At 43.4% G+C, this 22,725-nt stretch overlaps 1 protein-coding gene across 2 annotated transcripts in view; it reads right to left on the reverse strand.

The window, feature by feature from the left end:
- Window positions 1-1,539: 1,539 nt before the first annotated feature.
- LOC106583357 (syntaxin-18) overlaps window positions 1,540-22,725 on the reverse strand; it is a 50,211-nt gene continuing 29,025 nt past the window's right edge. Inside the window, exons 2-12 of one of the 2 annotated variants that reach the window (XM_045705204.2) lie at window positions 12,224-12,295; window positions 11,448-11,515; window positions 6,855-6,970; window positions 6,679-6,756; window positions 6,503-6,569; window positions 5,810-5,919; window positions 5,182-5,279; window positions 3,113-3,171; window positions 2,933-3,002; window positions 2,746-2,826; window positions 1,540-2,475 (exon numbers count right to left, since the gene is read on the reverse strand). In XM_045705204.2, coding sequence (XP_045561160.1) covers window positions 2,380-2,475; window positions 2,746-2,826; window positions 2,933-3,002; window positions 3,113-3,171; window positions 5,182-5,279; window positions 5,810-5,919; window positions 6,503-6,569; window positions 6,679-6,756; window positions 6,855-6,945 — 750 coding nt within the window. In that variant the 5' untranslated portion in view covers window positions 6,946-6,970; window positions 11,448-11,515; window positions 12,224-12,295 and the 3' untranslated portion in view covers window positions 1,540-2,379. The remainder of the gene's footprint in view (window positions 2,476-2,745; window positions 2,827-2,932; window positions 3,003-3,112; window positions 3,172-5,181; window positions 5,280-5,809; window positions 5,920-6,502; window positions 6,570-6,678; window positions 6,757-6,854; window positions 6,971-11,447; window positions 11,516-12,223; window positions 12,296-22,725) is intronic. The other variant, XM_045705203.2, reaches the window with a different exon arrangement.

Consider the following 22,725-nt stretch of genomic DNA (forward strand, 5'->3'; position numbering starts at 1 on the left):
TTGTGGATGCCAAAAATGTACTCCCAAAATATTTATTTTGTCTGTGTTTCATAATTTTCCTTCAATTCGCAAGAGGCTGATGACTGTATCTCACAGGAGAACATCAGAGCGAGTGAAACAGTGCCCCTCTGTCTCACTACGTGCAGGCCATCTATCTGATACTGTCTGGTCCAAACAAGTATGACATTGTTGCCGCCTGTAGCATTGAATGCAAGGGAAGCCAGCAAGCATTTGGCCTCCCTTGACAAAAAAAAGTATAATGAATTTGCCAATCAGTGTTAAGCTAAACTGAGCGAGCTCAACTGTGAATGTTCCTGGCGGGGGAAAAAAAAGTGTCAAGGGAAGCCAGCTTGGAGTTGGCGTCTCTCCTATCAAATCGCTTTGAGGGCATATGTCATTAACCGAAGCAACTTGAATTGTTGCATCTTGTGTTGTTGTCCGCCGGTGGCTAGATAACTAGCTAGCTAAAATTATCCCTTTCCTAAATTAGACATGGGTGGAGATAAGGATTTGGACTTGTGGTTTTACCTAATTCTCCGTACTGGCCAATGATTATAACGGCAATTCTGAGCCAACCATTAATTCATAAATTGTTGTGCCCCTGGCCTGAGAGGATGGAAGTCCAATATGTAGCTAGATGTAGAAGGCTAATGTTAACTAGCTAACGTTGCCCATGAAGGGAAGTGTTTCTAGTGAGCAAGTATTTTAGCCAGGTAGCCTAAGACAAAAAATAAGTGTGTACTCTATGACAGAGTGATAGACCGTTTCGTCAACATGAAAGAGGGGGATGGCACTGGCGTTTCTCTACAAGTAGGGCGAGTCAACATGTTTTTCTACATGCGCGAATGCAAACAGAAATCAGAACGAAGGACATATTTAGCTTCTGTTGATTGGACTAAATTGTTTTTGGTATCTTTTAGATGTCACTGTATTAGACTAAGCAGAGGTGATTTGAGGATGTTGAAGTTGAAATGGTGCTGGAACAGAGGAGGCAGTTCCTGTTTTCTTTGTTCCTGTGGTTCTAAATCAATAGTTGTTTAGTGGCCCGAAAATGTCAGAAACATTTACTTACTTAACCAGATTGTAGGTCATGTAACTGTCTGTTACATGCAATATGCGTCGTGGACTTCACCGGACAGAGGTTGCTATCCGGTTTTGTGATAAAACAAAGGTGTGGTTGAAGTTATTCTGCCACTGTCTTCTTATTGTAGGTTGTAATATGGCTTTTTTTGGGGGGGGGGGGGGGCTTCCCCAGTGACTTTACCCACGCTCCGCTACTGCTGTCTCATCCATCCAATAGAGTTCCGGACACTTGTAGAATCTGTGCCAAGGTGCATTGAAGCTGTTCTGGCTCATGGTGGCCCAATGCCCTATTTATGACACTATGTTGGCATTTCCTTTATTTTGGCAGTTACATGTATCAACTAGTGCAGTATTTCTCAATGCCAATCCTCGAGTACCCCCAACAGCACATATTTTTGTTGTAGCCCCAGACAAAAAACTCGCTGTAATTTGGAGAAATAAGAGAAAATTGTCAAATTTCTTTCACAAGCAGTGCTTCAATTTATTTGTCTTAGGACTAGGTTTCAACACAAGCAGCAAGTGCCAAGTGGAGTTATACCAACAAAAATACTCCCATTGATTGATCATAACTACCATATTTACACAAATAAAGGCTTACATGGTCTGTGTAACTCATAACCCTTTCTTGAAAATAATCCATCTGCAAGAGCTAAACAATACACATTGTAGACATAAGCTTTGTTGAGATGGTCTTTCATATGTATTTATTTCAATGGTATGCACGTTTTTGTGGTTTTCTCATATCTTTTCCCTTAAACGACAAAAATGTGCATACCATTGAAATAAATACATATGAAAGACCATAAGGGTTTCAAAAAACATTTTCTTCATCTCAACAAAGCGTAAGTCTACAATGTGTATTGTCAAGACCGCAATACAAACAAAGAATGATGAATAGCTCAAAAACCACTTACTTCCTTTGAGAAAGACGGTAGAGGACAGTTGCTGTTGATGCAATAACAAGCATTGTGGTCAGAATGTGATACTGATCGCCCATATATACACACAGTACAGGTGGACGACAGCACTTTGCATTCGGCCAATAGTGTGCTTTACTGCATTTGTAAACATGCGTTTACACTGTCCTCTAGTGGATCGAGTACGGTTGACAGTAGTGAAGTCGTCCTCAAAGCACGTCTGGGGTCAGTTCTCTTCGGAGTAGGAAAAGCTGGTCCTAAACCCAACACTTCGTCCATCCAACCATATACTTCAATGTGATAACCACTTAAGCCCAGGCTGATGTCACTTCCTGCTGATGGAAGTCACTTACTTCCTGGTTCTGCCAGGTTCAAGGGGTTAGCTGTCGTACCAATCCAGGAAGAGCAGAGAGAAGGAGCACATGACGAGGAAGAAGAGAATCCAGACACGGAATCCAGCATTGTTTTGGATGGCCTGGAAACGCAAGGCACGCATACGATGAAACCACATAGTTAAAAGAGATCACTGGCTGTGCTAAGCACCTCAAGAGTCAGTCACGAATATTTGGTACATTTGTTTTTCTAAAAGTTACTTCCTCCAATGGAAACATATGGACACCCTCATAATAAAAAAATATTTAGATAAATATTTCCAAATATGTTTAATATCTACATACAATAATATACTGTACAGTATAAAGAGCAGGGGAAACTACTGGGGTTGTTTTGCATAGCCTGCCATTACCTCTCGGATGTCCTCGTTTCCCTCTTTGACGTTTTCAGTGGCTCCCACAACTAGCTGATGGATACTGTCTATCTCAGTTTCCTGTGAAGACCACAAAACAGGAAATAAAAACACACTAATAACACATCAATCACACTTTATTAAGTGGGATGGGCATTAGACCAGGGGGAATAAGGAAGTCACTCACTTGCATTAGCACCTTCTCCGCAAAAATCTCCTGGAGTCGCGAGATCTCGACAACCTTGCCTTCGATTTGCCTGAAAAACATTGGGAGGAGATGAATTCATATTTTTCTTCGTTGCTTCACCTCAGTCATATTTAGGAATGTAGTGGTAAGAATGGTCTGAAGGGCTGATTAAACACTAACCTGACTTCATCTACTAGGTTGCTCATCTCACTCACCAGCCTCTGGTTCTCCTGTTCAAACTAGACAGAGTGAAACCCAATCAAATCAACGTTTATTTTTCATTTGCAAAAAATACAACAGGTGTAAACAGTACAGCTAAATGCTTACTTACAAGCTCTTCCTCAACAATGCAATGTCTAATATCAAAATACAAAAATCAGAATAGGATTTTAAAGAGCATGGAATCAATACTAAGTCAGATATCTACAAATAAAAACACGGGAAGTAAAACACATGAGAATTTACACTATATACACAAGGTCAGTACCAGTATCATATCAATATGCAGTTGGTAGATACAGTGCATTCGGACCCCTTGACTTTTTTCACATTTTGTTACGTTAAAGCCTTATTCTAAAATGTATTAAAACATTTTTTTCCCCTCAATCTACACACAATACCCTATAATGACAAAGCAAAAACAGGTTTTTAGAAATGTTTGCAAATGTATTCAAACTAAAAAACTGAAATATCAAATGTACTTAAGTATTCAGACCCTTTACTCAGTACATTGTTGAAGGAGTTTTGGCAGCGATTACAGCCTCGAGTTTTCTTGGGTATGACTCTACAAGCTTGGCACAGCAGTATTTGGGGAGTTTCTCCCATTCTTATCTGCAGATCCTCTCAAGATCTGTCAGGTTGGATGGGGAGCGTCGCTGCACAGCTATTTTCAGGTCTCTCCAGAGATGTTCGATTGGGTTAAAGTCCAGACTCTGGCTGGGCCACTCAAGGACATTCAGAGACTTGTGCCAAAGCCACTCCTGTGTTGTTTTGGATGTGTGCTTAAGGTCATTGTTCTGTTGGAAGGTGAACCGTCGCCCAAGTCTGAGGTCCTGAGCACTCTGGAGCAGGTTTTCATCAAGGATCTCTCTGTACTTTGCTCCATTCATCTCTGCCTCGATCCTGACTAGTCTCCCAGTCCCTGCCAGTGAAAAACATCCCCACAGCATGATGCTGCGTCCACCATGCTTCACCATATGGATGGTGCCAGGTTTCCTCCAGATGTGACGCTTGGCATTCAGGCCAGAGTTCAATCTTGGTTTCATCAGACCCGAGAATCTTGTTTCTCATGGTCGGAGAGTCTTTTAGGTGCCTTTTGGCAAACTCCAAGTGGGCTGTCATGAGACTTTTACTGAGGAGTGTCTTCAGTCTGGCCACTCTACTATACAGGCCTGATTGGTGGAGTGCTGCAGAGATGGTTGTCCTTCGGGAAGGTTCTCCCATCTCCACAGAAGAACTCTAGAGCTCTGTCAAAGTGACAATCAGGTTCTTGACCTCCTTCCTGAACAAGGCCCTTTTCCCCCCGATTGCTCAGTTTGGCCGGCTCTAGGAAGTGTCTTGATGGTTCCAAACTTCTATTTAAGATTGACGGAGGCCACTATGTTCTTGGGGACCTTCAATGCTGCATAAATGTTTTGGTACCCTTCCCCAGATCAGTGCCTCCACACAATCCTGTCTCAGAGCTCCAAGGACAATTTCTTTGACCTCATGGCTTGGTTTTTGATCTGACATGCACTGTCAACTGTGGGACCTTATATGGACAGGTGTGTGCCTTTCCAAAGCATGTCCAATCACTTGAATTTACCACAGGTGGACTACAATCAAGTTGTAGAAGCATCTCAAGAATTATCAATAGAAACAGGATGCACCAGAGCTCAATTTCGAGTCTCATAGCAAAGGGTCTGAATACTTTTGTAAATAAGGTATTTCTGTTTTATTTTAAAGTAATTAGCAAAAATGTTTTTAAAAACTGTTTTCGCTTTGTCATTATGGGGTATTGTGTGTAGATTGATGAGGGAAAAACACAATTTAATACATTTTAGAATATGGTTGTAATGTAAGAAAATATGGAAAAAGTCAAGGGGTCTGAATACTTTCTGAATCCACTGTTCATGTAGGCAGGGGTAAAAGTGACTTGAATCACATGAGATCAGACAACAACGTAGAGACAATAATAGAAAAGTGCATTGGGGAGAGAGCGAGCAAGCACATGTTAGCATACACAACATCTCTGTTCCATAATTCCATACCATCTGCATCTCCTCAGGTGAGAGCTCGTCATCCACACGACCCTGGCCCTCTTCCCACAGGCTCACATTGTTCTCCGGGACCTCCATCACGCTTCGCTCTTCAGGGAGAAAACAAGGAGATGTACACTCTTCACTTCACTGTATATAGACTTTTTCTACTGCATGTTTATTTGTTTATTCCATGTGTAACTCTGTGTTGTTGTATGTGTCGATCTGCTTTGCTTTATCTTGGCCAGGTCACAGTTGTAAATGAGAACTTGTTCTCAACTAGCCTACCTGGTTAAATAAAGGTAAAAAAAAAAGCTAACGCAAAGATTAAGAAGTCACTCCTTTCATAACTCTTTATTTTAAATACAGAAGTTGACTATTTCCATTCAAACATTTCAGTTAAAGGCACTGCATGTATGATTTCCATGTGCAATTAGCGCTATTATGTCAATGAATATACCAGTAGTAGTAGTAGTAGTAGTACTAGTAGTAAAGAAATAGTAATCCATGAGAGAATAACATGTTACATGTAAAGTTTTGTGGGGCTGTAATAAAGACAAACACCATTCAAATAGTCAGCTGTTCTCAAAATAGATTTTCTTTCCACTCAGTGGGATCACCTCTTGGTCTCTGTACTCACCACCGCTGCTGCTCTCCTCCTTGGATGTTTTCTCCTCGCTGTGATGTTCCACCTGTGGGCTTTTCTCCACCACCACCCTACTGTGGTGGTGCTCTGGCTCTAGTCGGGACCTAGAATAATGTCAAAACGCCAAAGGCAAGCTCAGTCTTCCTAAATATCAAGAAAAACACTAAAGGGATAGTTTGTGTGTTTGGCAATGAAGCCCTTTAATTCACCATTCAGATGAACTCATGGGTACCATTTTTATGTCTCTGCATCCAGTATGAATGAAGTTAGAGGTAGTTTCGTGAGCCAATGCTAACTAGCATTAGCGCAATGAGTGGAAGTCTGCAGGACATAGACTTCCTATGATTGTGCTAACGCTAGTTGACAACTTCCTTCAAACTGAATGCAGGGATATAAAAATGGTATCGACTAGTTCATCTGACTCGGTGGAAGTAGATAAAATCTCAAACTATCCCTTTAAGGCAAGGTCACAACGTGTTTTATGGAGCTAGATTACTGCCATAATGTTGTAAATTAATGAAGAATAATTCACAAATAAATTACGTGTTGTAAAAATACAGACTAATAATACACGTCAGAATTCAACTCAAGTGTCCCTAAAATCAAGAATTCTAACAATAAATGAATAATTCAAGGTATTTTTTGTTTTATCCTTCAATCGAGAATAATAGCTCCTCGAACACTCACAGTCTCTTCTTGTCTACCACTCTCTTCACTCGTATAGCCCTCTGCTCGGAATAAAGCTTGCATACTCCTGCAAACGATGATCGACACAAATCATATATTGTCAACATTATTACAAAGTACAGAACTTACAATATGCACTGACATCAAATATATACCGGCATCACTAACGAGCCCACCTTTCAAATACATCTCGATTAGGTCGAGGACAGCCCCCCTGTGCTCTTTAATCTGGGTCGATATGACCTGTTTCTCAGCTGGAAGGGCGACAAAAAATTTGAAAAGTGTTATTATTGTGTATTAAGCAGTACACACACACACACACACACACACACACACACACACACACACACACCTTCAGAGCGGAGCTGCTTGATGGCTTCAGAGCAGGTTCTCATGAAGATCTGGGCATCCTGGTCGATCTGGTCTCGCTCATTGTCTGTCATCCGGGTTAGGTCTGATGAGATGAGACTGTAAACACACAAAGTAATAAAATAAAAAACACATTTCAAATTCATTCATATAGAAGTCAATACAATCCATGATAATACAACATATCATAAATGCAAGTAATTTAATTAAACAAAACCAATATTAAAAGTGTTAGGATGGATGGTCGTTGAGATGGTATCGAGAGCTAGCTTTTTTTAGCTAGTATTGGACCCAGATCTGCTATAAACCAGATCTGCTGATTCTGTGCAGTTAAATGAAATCAGTTACTCTGCTGACTGACTGACTGACTCTCACACTCACACACACACACACACACACACACACACACACACAAACACAAAACAAATCACTATGAGCCGAGTTCTGACATACTCCAATGTTCTGTCAGTAGCTCTGGCCGCCCTAGCCTTTTAGAGACTGAAACTGCCATCGTAGAAATCATTCCGCTGACGTCAAAGTGAGGGACATTGTACAAAACAAGTTAGAGATTGGATCGTCTCTAACCAATCAGAGGATTGGACTGTACAGGTGCTAAATCGCAGTCTCTGAATGATAGTTCTGTGATGACGGACACGTGTACAGTTATTTTCATTTTCTGTCAAAGAAACATGAAAAGGGCACCCAGACCTTTGACGTGTTTAATAAATAAACAATATAGGTACATATTATACAAGTCTATGGGAAGATACTGTCATAGATTGTACTTATTCCCATTTAAACTAATAATATGTTTCATTCAAAACATTTTTATTTAATATTCTCCATTGGACACAGGTTTAAAAAAAATCATTAACAATTTGGCTAATGGATCCAAATTGCTGGCTCATACTGAATTTAGGCGTAGGCCCATACTACATTTCATTCCGCTGCTCTATCTATCGCTACATACAGGTAACTGCCAAATAAAAGGAAACACTTGAGTAAATGAGGGATCAAATTAAATAAAATTGTATTTATCACATGCACCGAATACAACAGGTGTAGACCTTACCATGAAATGCTAACTTACAAGCCCTTAACCAACAAAGCAGTTCAAGAAAGAGTTAAGAAAATATTTACTAAATAAACTAAAGTAAAAAATAATATTAAAAAGTAACAAGAAAATTACATAACAATAACGAGGCTATGAATAGTCCGGGTGTCCATTTGATATTCTTGTTCAGCAGCCTTATGGCTTGGTGGTAGAAGCTGTTAAAGTAGCCTTTTGGTCCTAGTCTTGGAGCTCCGGAACTGCTTGCCGTGTGGTAGCAGAGAAAACAGTCTATGACTTGGGTGACTAGAGTCTTTGACAATTTTTTGTGCTTAGTATATAGGTCCTGGATGTCAGGAAGCTTGGCCCCAGTGATGTACTGGGCCGTATGCACTACCCTTTGTAGCGCCTTACGGTCAAATGCAGAGCAGTTGCCATACCAGGTGGTGATGCAAACGGGCAAGATGCTCTCGATGGTGCAGCTGAATAACTTTTTGAGGATCTGGGGACCCATGCCAAATCTTTTCAGTCTCCTGAGGGGAAAAATGTGTTGTCGTGCCATTTTCACAACTGTCTTAGTGTGTTTGGACCATGATAGTTTGTTGGTAAGGAGCCCTGAACACAGCCGAGGGGCCCCGGATACAAAGTATATTGAAAGCAGGTGCTTCCACACAATAGCAGACTGGTGGTCGGGAACACCGGGACATTTCCCGGTGGCCTGAGGGTAATTTTGGCCTGCTGTGAATAGTCAACTTGACCAGCGATAATATAGCAAGCAGGAATGAGTTGGAGAATCCACGCATCAGGTGCGACTCTCGCCCTCTCGCTGCAGTGTCCCCGCGTGCGGCAAAAATGACATCAGATGTCTCCGCGACGTACATAGCAACCGTCTCGTCTACCTGCTTCTCTACCGACAACATTTTAGACAAGTCGCATGGCGAAATGGACGGTCAGAAAAGGAAAAGTGGAGCAGAGAGGAAGATAATAAAAAAAGAGAAAGGCCCTTGCCACAGACGCAGCTAAATGCTGCAAAATAAGCGCCATGTTTGCCAATAAGGGACCAGGTCTGTCAAAAACACTAGCTAAAACACACACCCCCAGAATGGCTAGCTAAGTAGCCTAGCTAATAATAGTGACACAACGACCGGTAGGCTAAACAGTTTGCACGTCTTAGGTCTTCGTGGAGGAATTATATCATAGCAATGAGTGCAACATAGCGATCACATTGGCTACATGTAGAAATAAATTCTCTCTCTATATATTCTATATATAAAAATAAATAAACACACACATGTAAGTATGTGGATACCCCTTTGAATTACTGGATTCAGCTACTTCAGCCACACCTGTTGCTGACAGCTGAATAAAATCGAGCACACCACCATGCAATCTCCATAGACAAACATCGGCAGTAGAATGACCTTACTCAAGAGCTCAGTGATTTTCAACGTGGCACCATCATAGGATGCCACCTTTGCAACAAGTCAGTTTTGACACATTTCTGCCCTGCTAGAGTCAACACATTTCTGCCCCAGTCAACTGTAAGTGCTGTTATTGTGAAGTGGAAACGTCTAGGAGCAACAACGGCTCAGCCACAAAGTGGTAGGCCACCCAAGCTCACAAAACGGGACCGCCGAGTGCTGAAGTGTCTGTTCTCGGCTGCAACACTCACTAGAGTTCCAAATGGTCTCTGGAAGCAATGTCAGCACAATTAATGTTCTTTGGGAGCTTCATGAAATGGCTAAGCAGCCGCACACAAGCTTATGCCAAGCCAGCACCCGATGTCACAGGAAGGCCAAAAAGATCATCAAGGACATCAACCATCCGAGCCACTGCCTGTTCACCCCGCTATCATCCAGAAGGCGAGGTCAGTACACGTGCGTCAAAGCTGGGACCGAGAGACTGAAAAACAGCTTCAATCTCAAGGCCATCAGACTGTTAAACAGTCATCACTAGCACATTAGAGGCTGCTCCTATAAACATAGACTAGAAATCACTGGCCGCTTTAAGAAATGGAACACTGGTCACTTCGATAATGTTTACATATCTTGCATTACTCATCTCATATATATGTATACTGTATTTTATACTATTCTACTGTATCTTAGTCCATGCCGCTCTGACATTGCTCGTCCATATATGTACAGTTGAAGTCGGAAGTTTACATACACCTTAGCCAAATACATTTAAACTCAGTTTTTCACAATTCCTGACATTTAATCCTAGTAAAAATTCACTGTCTTAGGTCAATTAGGATCACCACTTTATTTTAAGAATGTGAAATGTCAGAATAATAGTAGAGAAGGATTTATTTCAGCTTTTATTTCTTTCATCACATTCCCAGTGGGTCAGAAGTTTACATACACTCAATTAGTATTTTAAATTGTTTAACTTGGGTCAAACGTTCTGGGTAGCCTTCCACAAGCTTCCCACAATAAGTTTTGTAGGAATTTTGGCCCATTCCTCCTGACAGAGCGGTTGTAACTGAGTCAGGTTTGTACGTGCTTTTTCAGTTCTGCCCACAACATTTCTATAGAATTGAGGTCAGGGCTTTGTGATGGCCATTCCAATACCTTGACTTTTTTGTCCTTAAGCCATTTCGTCACAACTTTGGAAGTATGCTTGGGGTCAATGTCGATTTTGAAGACCCATTTGCGACCAAGCTTTAACTTCTTGACTGATATCCTGAGATGTTGCTTTAATATATCCACGTCATTTTCCTGCCTCATGATGCCATATTTTGTAAAGTGCACCAGTCCCTCCTGCAGCAAAGCACCGCCACAACATGATGCTGCCACCCCCGTGCTTCATGGTTGGGATGGTGTTCTTCGGCTTGCAAGCGTCACCCTTTTTCCTACAAACATAACAATGGTGATTATGGCCAAACAGTTCTATTTGTTTCAACAGACCAGAGGACATTTCTCCAAAAAGTACAATCTTTGTCACCTTGTGCAGTTGCAAACCTTAGTCTGGCTTGTTTATGGCGGTTTTGGAGCAATGGCTTCTTCCTTGCTAAGCGGCCTTTCAGGTTATGTCGATATAGGACTCATTTTACTGTGGATATAGATACTTTTGTACCTGTTTCCTCCAGCATCTTCACAAGGTCCTTTGCTGTTGTTCTGGGATTTATTTGCACTTTCCGCCAAAAAATTACATCCACAGGTACACCTCCAATTGACTCAAATGATGTCAATTAGCCTTAGAAAAATTACTTGTGTCATGCACAAAGTAGATGTCCTAAACTATAGTTTTGGCAAGTCGGTTGTTAACAAGAAATTTGTGGAGTGGTTGAAAAACGAGTTTTAATGACTCCAACCTAAGTGGATGTAAACTTCCGAAACATCAATCAATTTGTCAACGGTTAAATATATCACAATCCACACGAAGGCTGAGCTGAAACCTTGGTGGGGGCATTTTTGGGGTCAAACGTGAAAATGGATTAGCCACATGAAAGTCATACAGTTGAAATGGACAGAAAACAGACAGTAAACAGGACATGGTTCGGTAACCTGATAGGAGGCTTACCTTCCAGCATTCACATAGTCCTTCCTGTGCTGCAGTAGAAAGTCTTTCAGCTTGGTGATGTTGGAGATCTGTCAATATGAATAGAAAACACATTACAGGAACGTTTATCAATTTCTTCATGTCTCCTTCCCCATTTGTTGACTACATCACAGTTCCTCTTCATGATTTTGGCCATGATTGTGGACTTTCATTGGTAAGATGTACCTGGAACCCCTTTCTTTTTTCTTTTTACCAAACCAGTGTAAACATCTAAAGGGCTTATGAGATAACGATGCAGTATCTTGAGAAGTAGGCCTCTCTCTCAACGATGTCTCGCACACTATGTCTCGCACAGCCAAATGCTGGTAAGAAGTCAGAGGTTGGTGGATTTCATTCCTTCACTGGTGGACCAAAGAGTTAATTTCAGGCCTTGCTCACACGTCTCAAGTTAGGCCTTCTAAAACAACACAACTTTGCGTTCATTGACTCTGACAGGCAAACCTTGTCCATGTGTCTCTCTCTATCCATTCTGAATGTTTACCAATTGCTATTAGTTTACAGCAGGACATACCAAATTCAAAACAGGCAATTCCTTGTTAAATAGTACCAGTAAATAAAATTATACACTTCTATATAGCTGCCCTGACAGAAAACATTAAAATATGCCTAAAAATGTATAATCTGTCAACTATTTATCACAGATAAAATGTCAGAGTAAATGTATGTGCAGGAAAACCAGAGGAAACTCGGTGGAATCCAATATTTACTCCTGTAATTCAGGTAACATCGAAAAATACCTAATTATTTCCCATCCACAGAGTAGAGCGCGAGAAGGACAGAAGTGTTTTTGAGTCCACACACAGCAGGCTCTGTTTGAGAAAAGGGAAAAAAAAGAAAATAATCCAGACAAGCGAAGTATTGAAAATGACACAATGACTTTGTGACAGAGACCCATGGTGAGCTGGATTGTTTTGGTAATGCCAAAGCCCACTGTCTTTGGTCCAATCTTTTTCTTCTAGTGACCAAATCGGTGTTAACAGGGCTTTCTGAGAATATTTTTTTACTTTAAATACAGAGCTACAATTTGCTTGAAACCCATCTCCTCTCCGAGAAAACAAATAGGCCTAGACGTCTTGTATTTGTATTTATTATGGCTCCCCATTAGTTCCTGCCAAGGCAGCAGCTACTCTTCCTAGGGTCCGGCAAAATTAAGGCAGTTATACAATTTTAAAAACATTACAATACGTTCATTAAAGAATTCACAACACACTAAATGTGTGCCCTCAGGCCCATACTCCACTACCACATATCTACAATGCAAAATCCATGTGTACATGTGTGTATAGTGCGTATGTTATCATGTTTGTGTATTCATGTGTCTGTGCCTATGTGTGTGTTACTTCACAGTCCTCACTGCTCCATAAGGTATATTTTTACCTGCTTTTAAATCTGATTCTACTGCTTGCATCAGTTAGCTGGTGTGGAATAGAGTTCCATGTAGTCATGGATCTTTGTAGTACTGTGCGCTTCCCATAGTCTGTTCTGGACTTGGGGACTGTGAAGAGAGCTCTGGTGGCATGTCTTGTGGGGTATGCATGGGTGTACCTTCAGCTTGTCAACACCTCTTATAAAAACAAGTAATGATGAAGTCAATCGCTCTTCCACTTTGAGCCATAAGAGGTTGACATTCATGTCATTAAAGTTAGCTCTCCATGTACTTTTAAGGGTCAGCCGTGCTGCCCTGTTCGAAGCCAACTGCAATTTCCCAAGTCCCTCTTTGTGGCCCCTGACCACACTACTGAACAGTAGTACAGGTGTGACAAAACCAAAGCCTGTAGGACCTGTCTCGTTGATAGTGTTAAGGCAGAGCAGCGCTTTATTATTGATAGACGTCTCCCCATCTTAGCTACTGTTGTAGCAATATGTTTTGACCATGGCAGTTTACAATCCAGAGTTACTCCAAGCAGTTTAGACAGTTTAGTCTTAAGGTGTGACATTGCTTCAGAGCAATTAGAACCAAGCAGGTTTAAGGGATCAAATGTTATTTGTTATTTAGAGCACTTGTGCTTGTAAAGGGGTTGAGTGAAGCGAAACATTCCCATGGTTGAAAGGCAGGAGTGTGTTGTCTACCGTGTCTGGGCATCTCCAACAGTCAAAGGCCTGAGTGTTTGTTTTTCCAATTCTCCCAGGCACTTTCACTATATTTCTCACAGCTATAAACCCATAACATGCTAATTATTGTAAATGAAATAAAATTCTAATCAAGGTTTATTGGTCACGTACACAGATTTGCAAATCCCGCAAGTGCAGCGAAATGCTTGTGTTTCCAGCTCCAACAGTGCAATAATAATACCTAGCATTTTTTTTAAACAATACGCACATAGTAGACCTACAATCCAGGGTCACTAGACCACTGGTGTGCTATTTGAAATCATCTACTTAAAATCAAAATGACAAACGTCATATTCTTAAATTCCATACAAGCCAATGTGTCTCTGCTTTGCCACACCTCACCAGCATGTGGCAGTAGGTCCCTAGTGTAAGAGCCCCACTAGCTCTCAGGAGAGAACAGAGAGAAGATGTCAAGCGTGCTGGTTTGGAGGGGATGGGTGATACATCTCCTTTGTGTATACATTTAGGTTCAGATTCTCACTACAACTTTCAGGGTTTGCAGGGGGTCACCGGGATCAATTGCTTTTGTAACTTAAGACTCTAAAGAGCAAATAATAACTAAACAATGAGGAAAGGGGGTAACCTTGTGCTTGAGGCTGGAGGAGTGTGTGTGCATGCATGTCTTTGCCAAAGTATGGGAATTTATATGAATATGTGCTTGCGTGTGTGTGTAGCGAGGCAGCAGGAGGAGAGTCTGCCGAGCTATATCTAATTTCATCATGAAGGACCCCCACTTTACCTCCACTCTCTCCTACCCCTAAGCCTGAACAATGTGCAAACAAACCGTCACAGGGGTTTAGCCAGCAGATTTGGTAACTGAGCTAATTTTATAATGATCGCCCAGCAGTCATTTATGTCTCTATGGCTTGACCCATCTCTGTCCATTTTGAAGCATGTCTAAATCTCCTTTTAGATATAGCCCAGCCCAGCGGTCACCAACCAGTCGATTGCAATCGGCTGGTCGAGCTCAAAGGCATTCCTAGTCCATCGCCAAACATTTCTGTAAAAAAAACTAAAAGGTTCCCCTCAGCCATGAGGCTGAGAGGAAAATGTGCAGTTTTATAGTTAATTAAAGCTAAAATATAGGTGTGTTGACTGTGATAAAGGCACTGGATTATGCTCTACCTTGTTTGCTAAATGAACAAATGAAACAGGAACTGGCATGGTGCATATAGCCATAAGAAGCAGTGACATGCCTCAATGCAGTCATACTCGTGGCTTATTGGGAGTGTGGCTTTCAGATAGTTTTTTTGGGCAACCAATCCAGTGAATGCATCCCAGGTTACCTGTTCTGTTATATTTAATCAAATCTGACTGTGATAAGGATGCAACCAGGGCTGACGCAGATGGCGGTTACTCATGTGCAGGACATAAAGACTTCTTTTGAACTGTTCATCCCAGACACCATCCAGAAAATCATTCTGGACTGCACTAATTTGGAGGGAAGGTGTGTTTTTGGAGCGAGATGGAAGGAGATGGACCAAACTCATTTCAAATCAAATGTTATTAGTCACATGTGTGAAATACAACAGGTGTAGACCTTACAGTGAAATGCTTAACTAACCGGAGCCCCTAACCAACAATGCAGTTTAAAAAAAATACGGATAAGAATAAGAAATAAAAGTAACAAGTAATTAAAGAGCAGCAGTAAAATAACAATAGCGAGACTATATACTGGGGGGTACTGGCACAGAGTCAATGTGCAGGGGCTCCGGTTAGTTGAGGTAATATGTACAGTTGAAGTCGGAAGTTTACATACACTTGGGTTGGAGTCATTAAAACTCATTTTTCAACCACATTTCTTGTCAACAAACTATAGTTTTGGCAAGTCAGTTAGGACATCTATTTTGTGCATGACACAAGTCATTTTTCCAACAATTGTTTACAGACAGATTATTTCACTGTATCACAATTCCAGTTTGTCAGAAGTTTACATAGACTAAGTTCTCAGCCTATGCTACTCTCCAGTCCCTCGACTTCTTGGCGCTGACGGAAACATGGATTACCACAGATAACACTGCTACTCCTACTGCTCTCTCCTCGTCTGTCCACGTGTTCTCGCATACACCGAGAGCATCTGGCCAGCGGGGTGGTGGCACTGGAATCCTCATCTCTCCCAAGTGGACATTCTCTCTTTCTCCCCTGACCCATCTGTCTATCTCCTCATTTGAATTCCATGCTGTCACAGTTACCAGCCCTTTCATGCTTAACATCCTTATCATTTATCGCCCTCCAGGTTCCCTTGGAGAGTTCATCAATGAGCTTGATGTCTTGATAAGTTCCTTTCCTGAGGATGGCTCACCTCTCACAGTTCTGGGTGACTTTAACCTCCCCACGTCTACCTTTGACTAATTCCTCTCTGCCTCCTTCTTTCCACTCCTCTCCTCTTTTGACCTCACCCTCTCACCTTCCCCCCTACAAGGCAGGCAATACGCTTGACCTCATCTTTACTAGATGCTGTTCGTCCACTAATCTCATTGCAACTCCCCTCCAAGTCTCCGACCACTACCTTGTATCCTTTTCCCTCTCGCTCTCCTCCAACACTTCTCACTCTGCCCCTACTCGGATGGTATTGCGCCGTCCCAACCTTTGCTCTCTCTCTCCCGCTACTCTCTCCTCTTCCATCCTATCATCTCTTCCCTCTGCTCAAACCTTCTCCAACCTATCCACTGATTCTGCCTCCTCAACCCTCCTCTCCTCCCTTTCTGCATCCTTTGATTCTCTATGTCCCCTATCCTCCAGGCCAGCTCGGTCCTCCCCTCCTGCTCCGTGGCTCAACAACTCATTGCGAGCTCACAGAACAGGGCTCCGGGCAGCCGAGCGGAAATGGAGGAAAACTCGCCTCCCTGCGGACCTGGCATCCTTTCACTCCCTCCTCTCTACATTTTCCTCTTCTGTCTCTGCTGTAAAGCCACTTTCTACCACTCTAAATTCCAAGCATCTGCCTCTAACCCTAGGAAGCTCTTTGCCACCTTCTCCTCCCTCCTGAATCCTCCTCCCCCTCCCCCCCTCCTCCCCCCCTCCTCCCTCTCTGCGGATGACTTCGTCAACCATTTTGAAAAGAAGGTCGACGACATCCGATCCTCGTTTGCTAAGTCAAACGACACCGCTGGTCCTGCTCACACTGCCCTACCCTGTGCTTTGACCTCTTTCTCCCCTCTCTCTCCAGATGAAATCTCGCGTCTTGTGACGGCCGGCCGCCCAACAACCTGCCCGCTTGACCCTATCCCCTCCTCTCTTCTCCAGACCATTTCCGGAGACCTTCTCCCTTACCTCACCTCGCTCATCAACTCATCCTTGACCGCTGGCTACGTCCCTTCCGTCTTCAAGAGAGCGAGAGTTGCACCCCTTCTGAAAAAACCTACACTCGATCCCTCCGATGTCAACAACTACAGACCAGTATCCCTTCTTTCTTTTCTCTCCAAAACTCTTGAACGCGCCGTCCTTGGCCAGCTCTCCTGCTATCGCTCTCAGAATGACCTTCTTGATCCAAATCAGTCAGGTTTCAAGACTGGTCATTCAACTGAGACTGCTCTTCTCTGTGTCACGGAGGCTCTCCGCACTGCTAAAGCTAACTCTCTCTCCTCTGCTCTCATCCTCCTAGACCTATCTGCTGCCTTTGATACTGTGAACCATCAGATCCTCCTCTCCACCCTCTCCGAGTTGGGGATCTCCGGCGCGGCCCACGCTTGGATTGCGTCCTACCTGACAGGTCGCTCCTACCAGCTGGCGTGGCGAGAATCTGTCTCCGCACCATGTGCTCTCACCACTGGTGTCCCCCAGGGCTCTGTTCTAGGCCCTCTCCTATTCTCGCTATACACCAAGTCACTTGGCTCTGTCATATCCTCACATGGTCTCTCCTATCATTGCTATGCAGACGACACACAATTAATCTTCTCCTTTCCCCCTTCTGATAACCAGGTGGCGAATCGCATCTCTGCATGTCTGGCAGACATATCAGTGTGGATGACGGATCACCACCTCAAGCTGAACCTCGGCAAGACGGAGCTGCTCTTCCTCCCGGGGAAGGACTGCCCGTTCCATGATCTCGCCATCACGGTTGACAACTCCATTGTGTCCTCCTCCCAGAGTGATAAGAACCTTGGCGTGACCCTGGACAACACCCTGTCGTTCTCTACTAACATCAAGGTGGTGACCCGATCCTGTAGGTTCATGCTCTACAACATTCGCAGAGTACGACCCTGCCTCACACAGGAAGCGGCGCAGGTCCTAATCCAGGCACTTCTCATCTCCCGTCTGGATTACTGCAACTCGCTGTTGGCTGGGCTCCCTGCCTGTGCCATTAAACCCCTACGACTCATCCAGAACGCCGCAGCCCGTCTGGTGTTCAACCTTCCCAAGTTCTCTCACGTCACCCCGCTCCTCCGCTCTCTCCACTGGCTTCCAGTTGAAGCTCGCATCCGCTACAAGACCATGGTGCTTGCATACAGAGCTGTGAGGGGAACGGCACCTCCGTACCTTCAGGCTCTGATCAGGCCCTACACCCAAACAAGGGCACTGCGCTCATCCACCTCTGGCCTGCTCGCCTCCCTACCTCTGAGGAAGCACAGTTCCCGCTCAGCCCAGTCAAAACTGTTCGCTGCTCTGGCACCCCAATGGTGGAACAAGCTCCCTCACGACGCCAGGACAGCGGAGTCAATCACCACCTTCCGGAGACACCTGAAACCCCACCTCTTTAAGGAATACCTAGGATAGGATAAAGTAATCCTTCTAACCCCCCCCCCCCCCCCTCCCTTAAAAGATTTAGATGCACTATTGTAAAGTGGTTGTTCCACTGGATATCATAAGGTGAATGCACCAATTTGTAAGTCGCTCTGGATAAGAGCGTCAGCTAAATGACTTAAATGTAAAGTTGACTGTGCCTTTAAACAGCTTGGAAAATTCCAGAAAATGTTGTAATGGCTGTAGAAGCTTCTGATAAGGTAATTGAAATCCTTTGAGTCAATTGGAGGTATACCTGTGGATGTATTTCAAGGACTACCTTCAAACTCAGTGCCTCTTTGCTTGACATCATGGGAAAATCAAAAGAAATCAGCCAAGACCTCAGAAAAAAAATTGTAGACCTCCACAAGTTTGGTTCATCCTTGGGAGCAATTTCCAAACACCTGAAGGTACCACGTTCATCTGTACAAACAATAGCACGCAAGTATAAACACCATGGGACCACACAGCCGTCATACCGCTCAGGAAGGAGACGCATTCTGTCTCCTAGAGATGAACGTACTTTGGTGCGAAAAGTGCAAATCAATCCCAGAACAACAGCAAAGGATCTTGTGAAGATGCTGGAGGAAACAGGTACAAAAGTAACTATATCCACAGTAAAACTAGTCCTATATCGACATGACCTGAAAGGCCGCTCAGCAAGGAAGAAGCCACTGCTCCAAAACCGCCATAAAAAAGCCAGACTACGGTTTGCAACTGCACATGAGGACAAAGATCGTACTTTTTGGAGAAATGTCCTCTGGTCTGATGAACCAAAAATAGAACTGTTTGGCCATAATGACCATCGTTATGTTTGGAGGAAAAAGGGGGAGGCTTGCAATTTAAAGCATGGTCCCAAATGGGTCTTCCAAATGGACAATGACCTCAAGCATACTTCCAAAGTTGTGGCAAAATGGCAACAAAGTCAAGGTATTGGAGTGGCCATCACAAAGCCCTGACCTCAATCCCATAGAAAATGTGTGGTCAGAACAGAAAAAGCGTGTGCGAGCAAGGAGGCCTACAAACCTGACTCAGTTACACCAGCTCTGTCAGGAGGAATGGGCCAAAATTCACCCAACTTATTGTGGGAAGCTTGTGGAAGGCTATCCGAAACATTTGACCCAAGTTAAACAATTTAAAGGCAATGCTACCAAATACTAATTGAGTGCATGTAAACTTCTGACCCACTGGGAATGTGATGAAAGAAATAAAAGCTGAAATAAATCTCTACTATTATTCTGACATTTCACATTCTTAAAATAAAGTGGTGATCCTAACTGACATAAGACAGGGCATTTTTACTAGGATTAAATGTCAGAAATTGTGAAAAACTGAGTTTAAATGTATTTGGCTAAGGTGAATGTAAACTTCCGACTTCAACTGTACATGTAGGTAGAGTTATTAAAGTGACAATGCACAGATGATAACAGAGAGTAGCAGCAGTGTAAGGGGGGGGGGGGGGGTACTGCTTTCCGTGCGATAGCAGAAAGAACAGTCCATGACTAGGGTGTCTGGAGTTTTTGACAATTTTTAGGGCCTTCCGCTGACACCGCCTGGTATAGAGGTCTTGGATGGCAGGAAGCTTGGCCCCTGTGATATACTGGGCCGTTCACATTACCCTCTGTAGTGCCTTGCGGTTGGAAGCCGAGCAGTTGCCATACCAGGAAGTGATGCAGCCAGTCTGGATGATCTCGATGGTGCAGCTGTAGAACCTTTTGAGGATCTGATGACCCATGCCAAATCTTTTCAGTCTCCTGAGGGGGAATAGGTTTGGGGTTCTTATCCTTGTTGTTCTTTTCAACTCCAATGGGGAATCCACAAAATCCCTGTGGGATGCAGAAATTGGCAGAGAACTTTTCAGTGCAACAATGTCTATGGAAAACTTTCACATTATTTCCAGGCTTTGATAACCAAGACACCAGACGAGCTCGGCGGCAGAGAGACAAGCTAGCTGCAATCAGGTCAGTGTGGGACAAGTGGGTGGACCGCCTTGCCCTGTCTTACAACCCTGGGCCTAACGTTATGGTTGATGAACAGCTTATACCATTTAGTGGCCGCTGCCCCTTCAGGCAGTACATGCCCGCAAAATATGAAACCAAGATCTGGGCTGCCTGTGATGCTGCTTCATCATATGCATGGAACTTGCAAGTGTATACGGGGAAACCAGACGGAGGAGCCCCTGAGAAGAACGAAGGAATGCGGGTTGCCTTGGATGTGATACAGTGACTCCGTGGCCACATCATCACATACGATATACTTTGCACAAGCTGGGACAGCAGCTCCTCAAGAGGAAGCTGACAATGGTAGGAACAGTACGAAAAAACAAGCCAGCGCTCCCACCTCAGCTGTTGAATACACAGAACAGGCCTATCAATTCCTCTAAGTTTGTGTTCACGGCCGACACGTCCCTAGTGTCCAACGTGCTAAAAAAAGGCAAAAATGTGGTACTCATGAGTATGCTGCATAGGGATGGGAAAATCTGTGGCCAGGAACATCAAAAACCAGAAATCATAATGGATTGCAATGCCACAAAAGGAGGGGTGGACAATTTAGACAAGCTGGTGACTGGCTACAGCTGCAAAAGAAGAACGCTAAGCTGGCCACTTGTGATATTCTTAAACTTTTTGGACAGCTCGGGATACAACGCATTTGTCATCTGGATGGTGTTAAACCCAGATTGGAACAGAGGGGAGCTCCAGAGGAGACAGCTCTTTGTCGAGGAGCTGGGCAAGGCATTGGTAAGACCTCAAATCCAGAGGAGGCAACATATCCCAAGGACCCCAGTTTCTGCAGCCATCGTGAAGAGAATTCAGGAGGAGGATGCTGGTGCCCCATTCGCCCGACCCACAGAACCAACAACTCCAATTCCGGAGCTAAGTGTGAGTGATGTTGTTGCATGTCTTTGTATGACACTCCTAACTTAGCCTGCCGTAACAAGATGTGAGTGAGTGAGATGTTAGTAAAATTCCTGAACTAAGTGTTTTCATTAGGGATGCACGATATATTGGTGAACATATCGGAATCGGCCGATAGTAGCTAAAAATGCCGTTATCAGTATCGGCCCGATGTCTAGTTTAACGCCGATGTGCAATACCGATGTCAAAGCTGACGTGCATACCTATATAACGTAGGTACATGACGTAATGGCGCCATGTAAAATTTTGCGCAACACAGCATTCCTAACCTAGCCTACAATGTCTGCTGTGTGGATCGAGCAGTCAACAGGTCGAGAAGTCATTTGAAAGAGTAAGAACATTTCAGCGAGACAACTCAAAAGGCGAAATCCATTAAAGCCAAGATAATGGGATTCATTGCCCTTGACAATCAACCATTCTCTGTCGTGGGTGATGTTGGCTTTCGCCGACTATTTTTCAGACGTTGCCCTACTGGAGTTACACAGTAATAGCGTCACTGCTATTAGCTTCTCGACATACTATGGACCGCTGTTTGGGTCTTTGCGTGTCAAAAAAAGATACACATCAAATAACACTATTTGACCCGTTAAATAGTATTTTAATTTGACATGTCAAATAACAGTTCTATTATAGAATGTTGTGTGTTCTGAAATTGCACGTGCAAGCCAAGCGCCACCACTACTATCAGTAGCACTGTCGCCCGCAACTTCTGGGCTAGCTAGCTTTAGCGTGGTACCTAGCTAGCACCAATACAACCAGCCTGAAAACAATGACCAGTAGAAACTGCAGTCATTTTCATTATTCTTAGCAATGATTTAGGAATCTTGTGAGTAAGCATTAGCTAGGTAGCCACTTGTTGTTCGCCTATTGAAATTGAACTTCAGTTCATGAAAATAAATAGCTAGCCAGTTACTTAACCCTGTTGCCCAAAGCTAACATTATAGGCAGCCAGCTAGCTTTATCTGGCTAGTGAGGCTCGACCGGACCGGGTTATGTGTTGTGAAGCTAGCCACAATAAGGATTAGGCACAATAGTGGAATTTGCGGTTTGCCTTCAAAATAAAAGTACCACTTTGAAAGTGATGCAGAAGGTTACAATTGGTGGACTCATAATGTTAAACAAGGTTGGAATGTGAAGCAATGAAATGGGGTATCAGTCTACTTGGTGACACCCACAAAACACAACTGTGTAGAGTTTATGCAAATATTAGCGTTGTAGCTCTTATTGCGGGACTGTGACTGTGTGAAATCACCTCCCCAGTCAGCCTATTGTGTATTGACATTCATATTGCACTCTACAGCTTTACCTAAGGATTGGGGATCAGTGAAATTAGGTATCAGTCTACTCAATACCCAAGATATGTTTTCCCAACGTCGTCCTCAGAGTGATCAGACTCCAAAACATCCATGCAGTATTGTTTTTCCTCGGGAATAGGGTTCAATACACATAGGTTGACAATAAATGTGGCTCAATTCACAGTTGTTTCAGAG

The sequence above is a fragment of the Salmo salar genome, chromosome 22, assembly GCF_965601325.2.
Source record: "Salmo salar chromosome 22, fSalSal1, whole genome shotgun sequence".
NCBI lineage: Eukaryota > Metazoa > Chordata > Actinopteri > Salmoniformes > Salmonidae > Salmo > Salmo salar.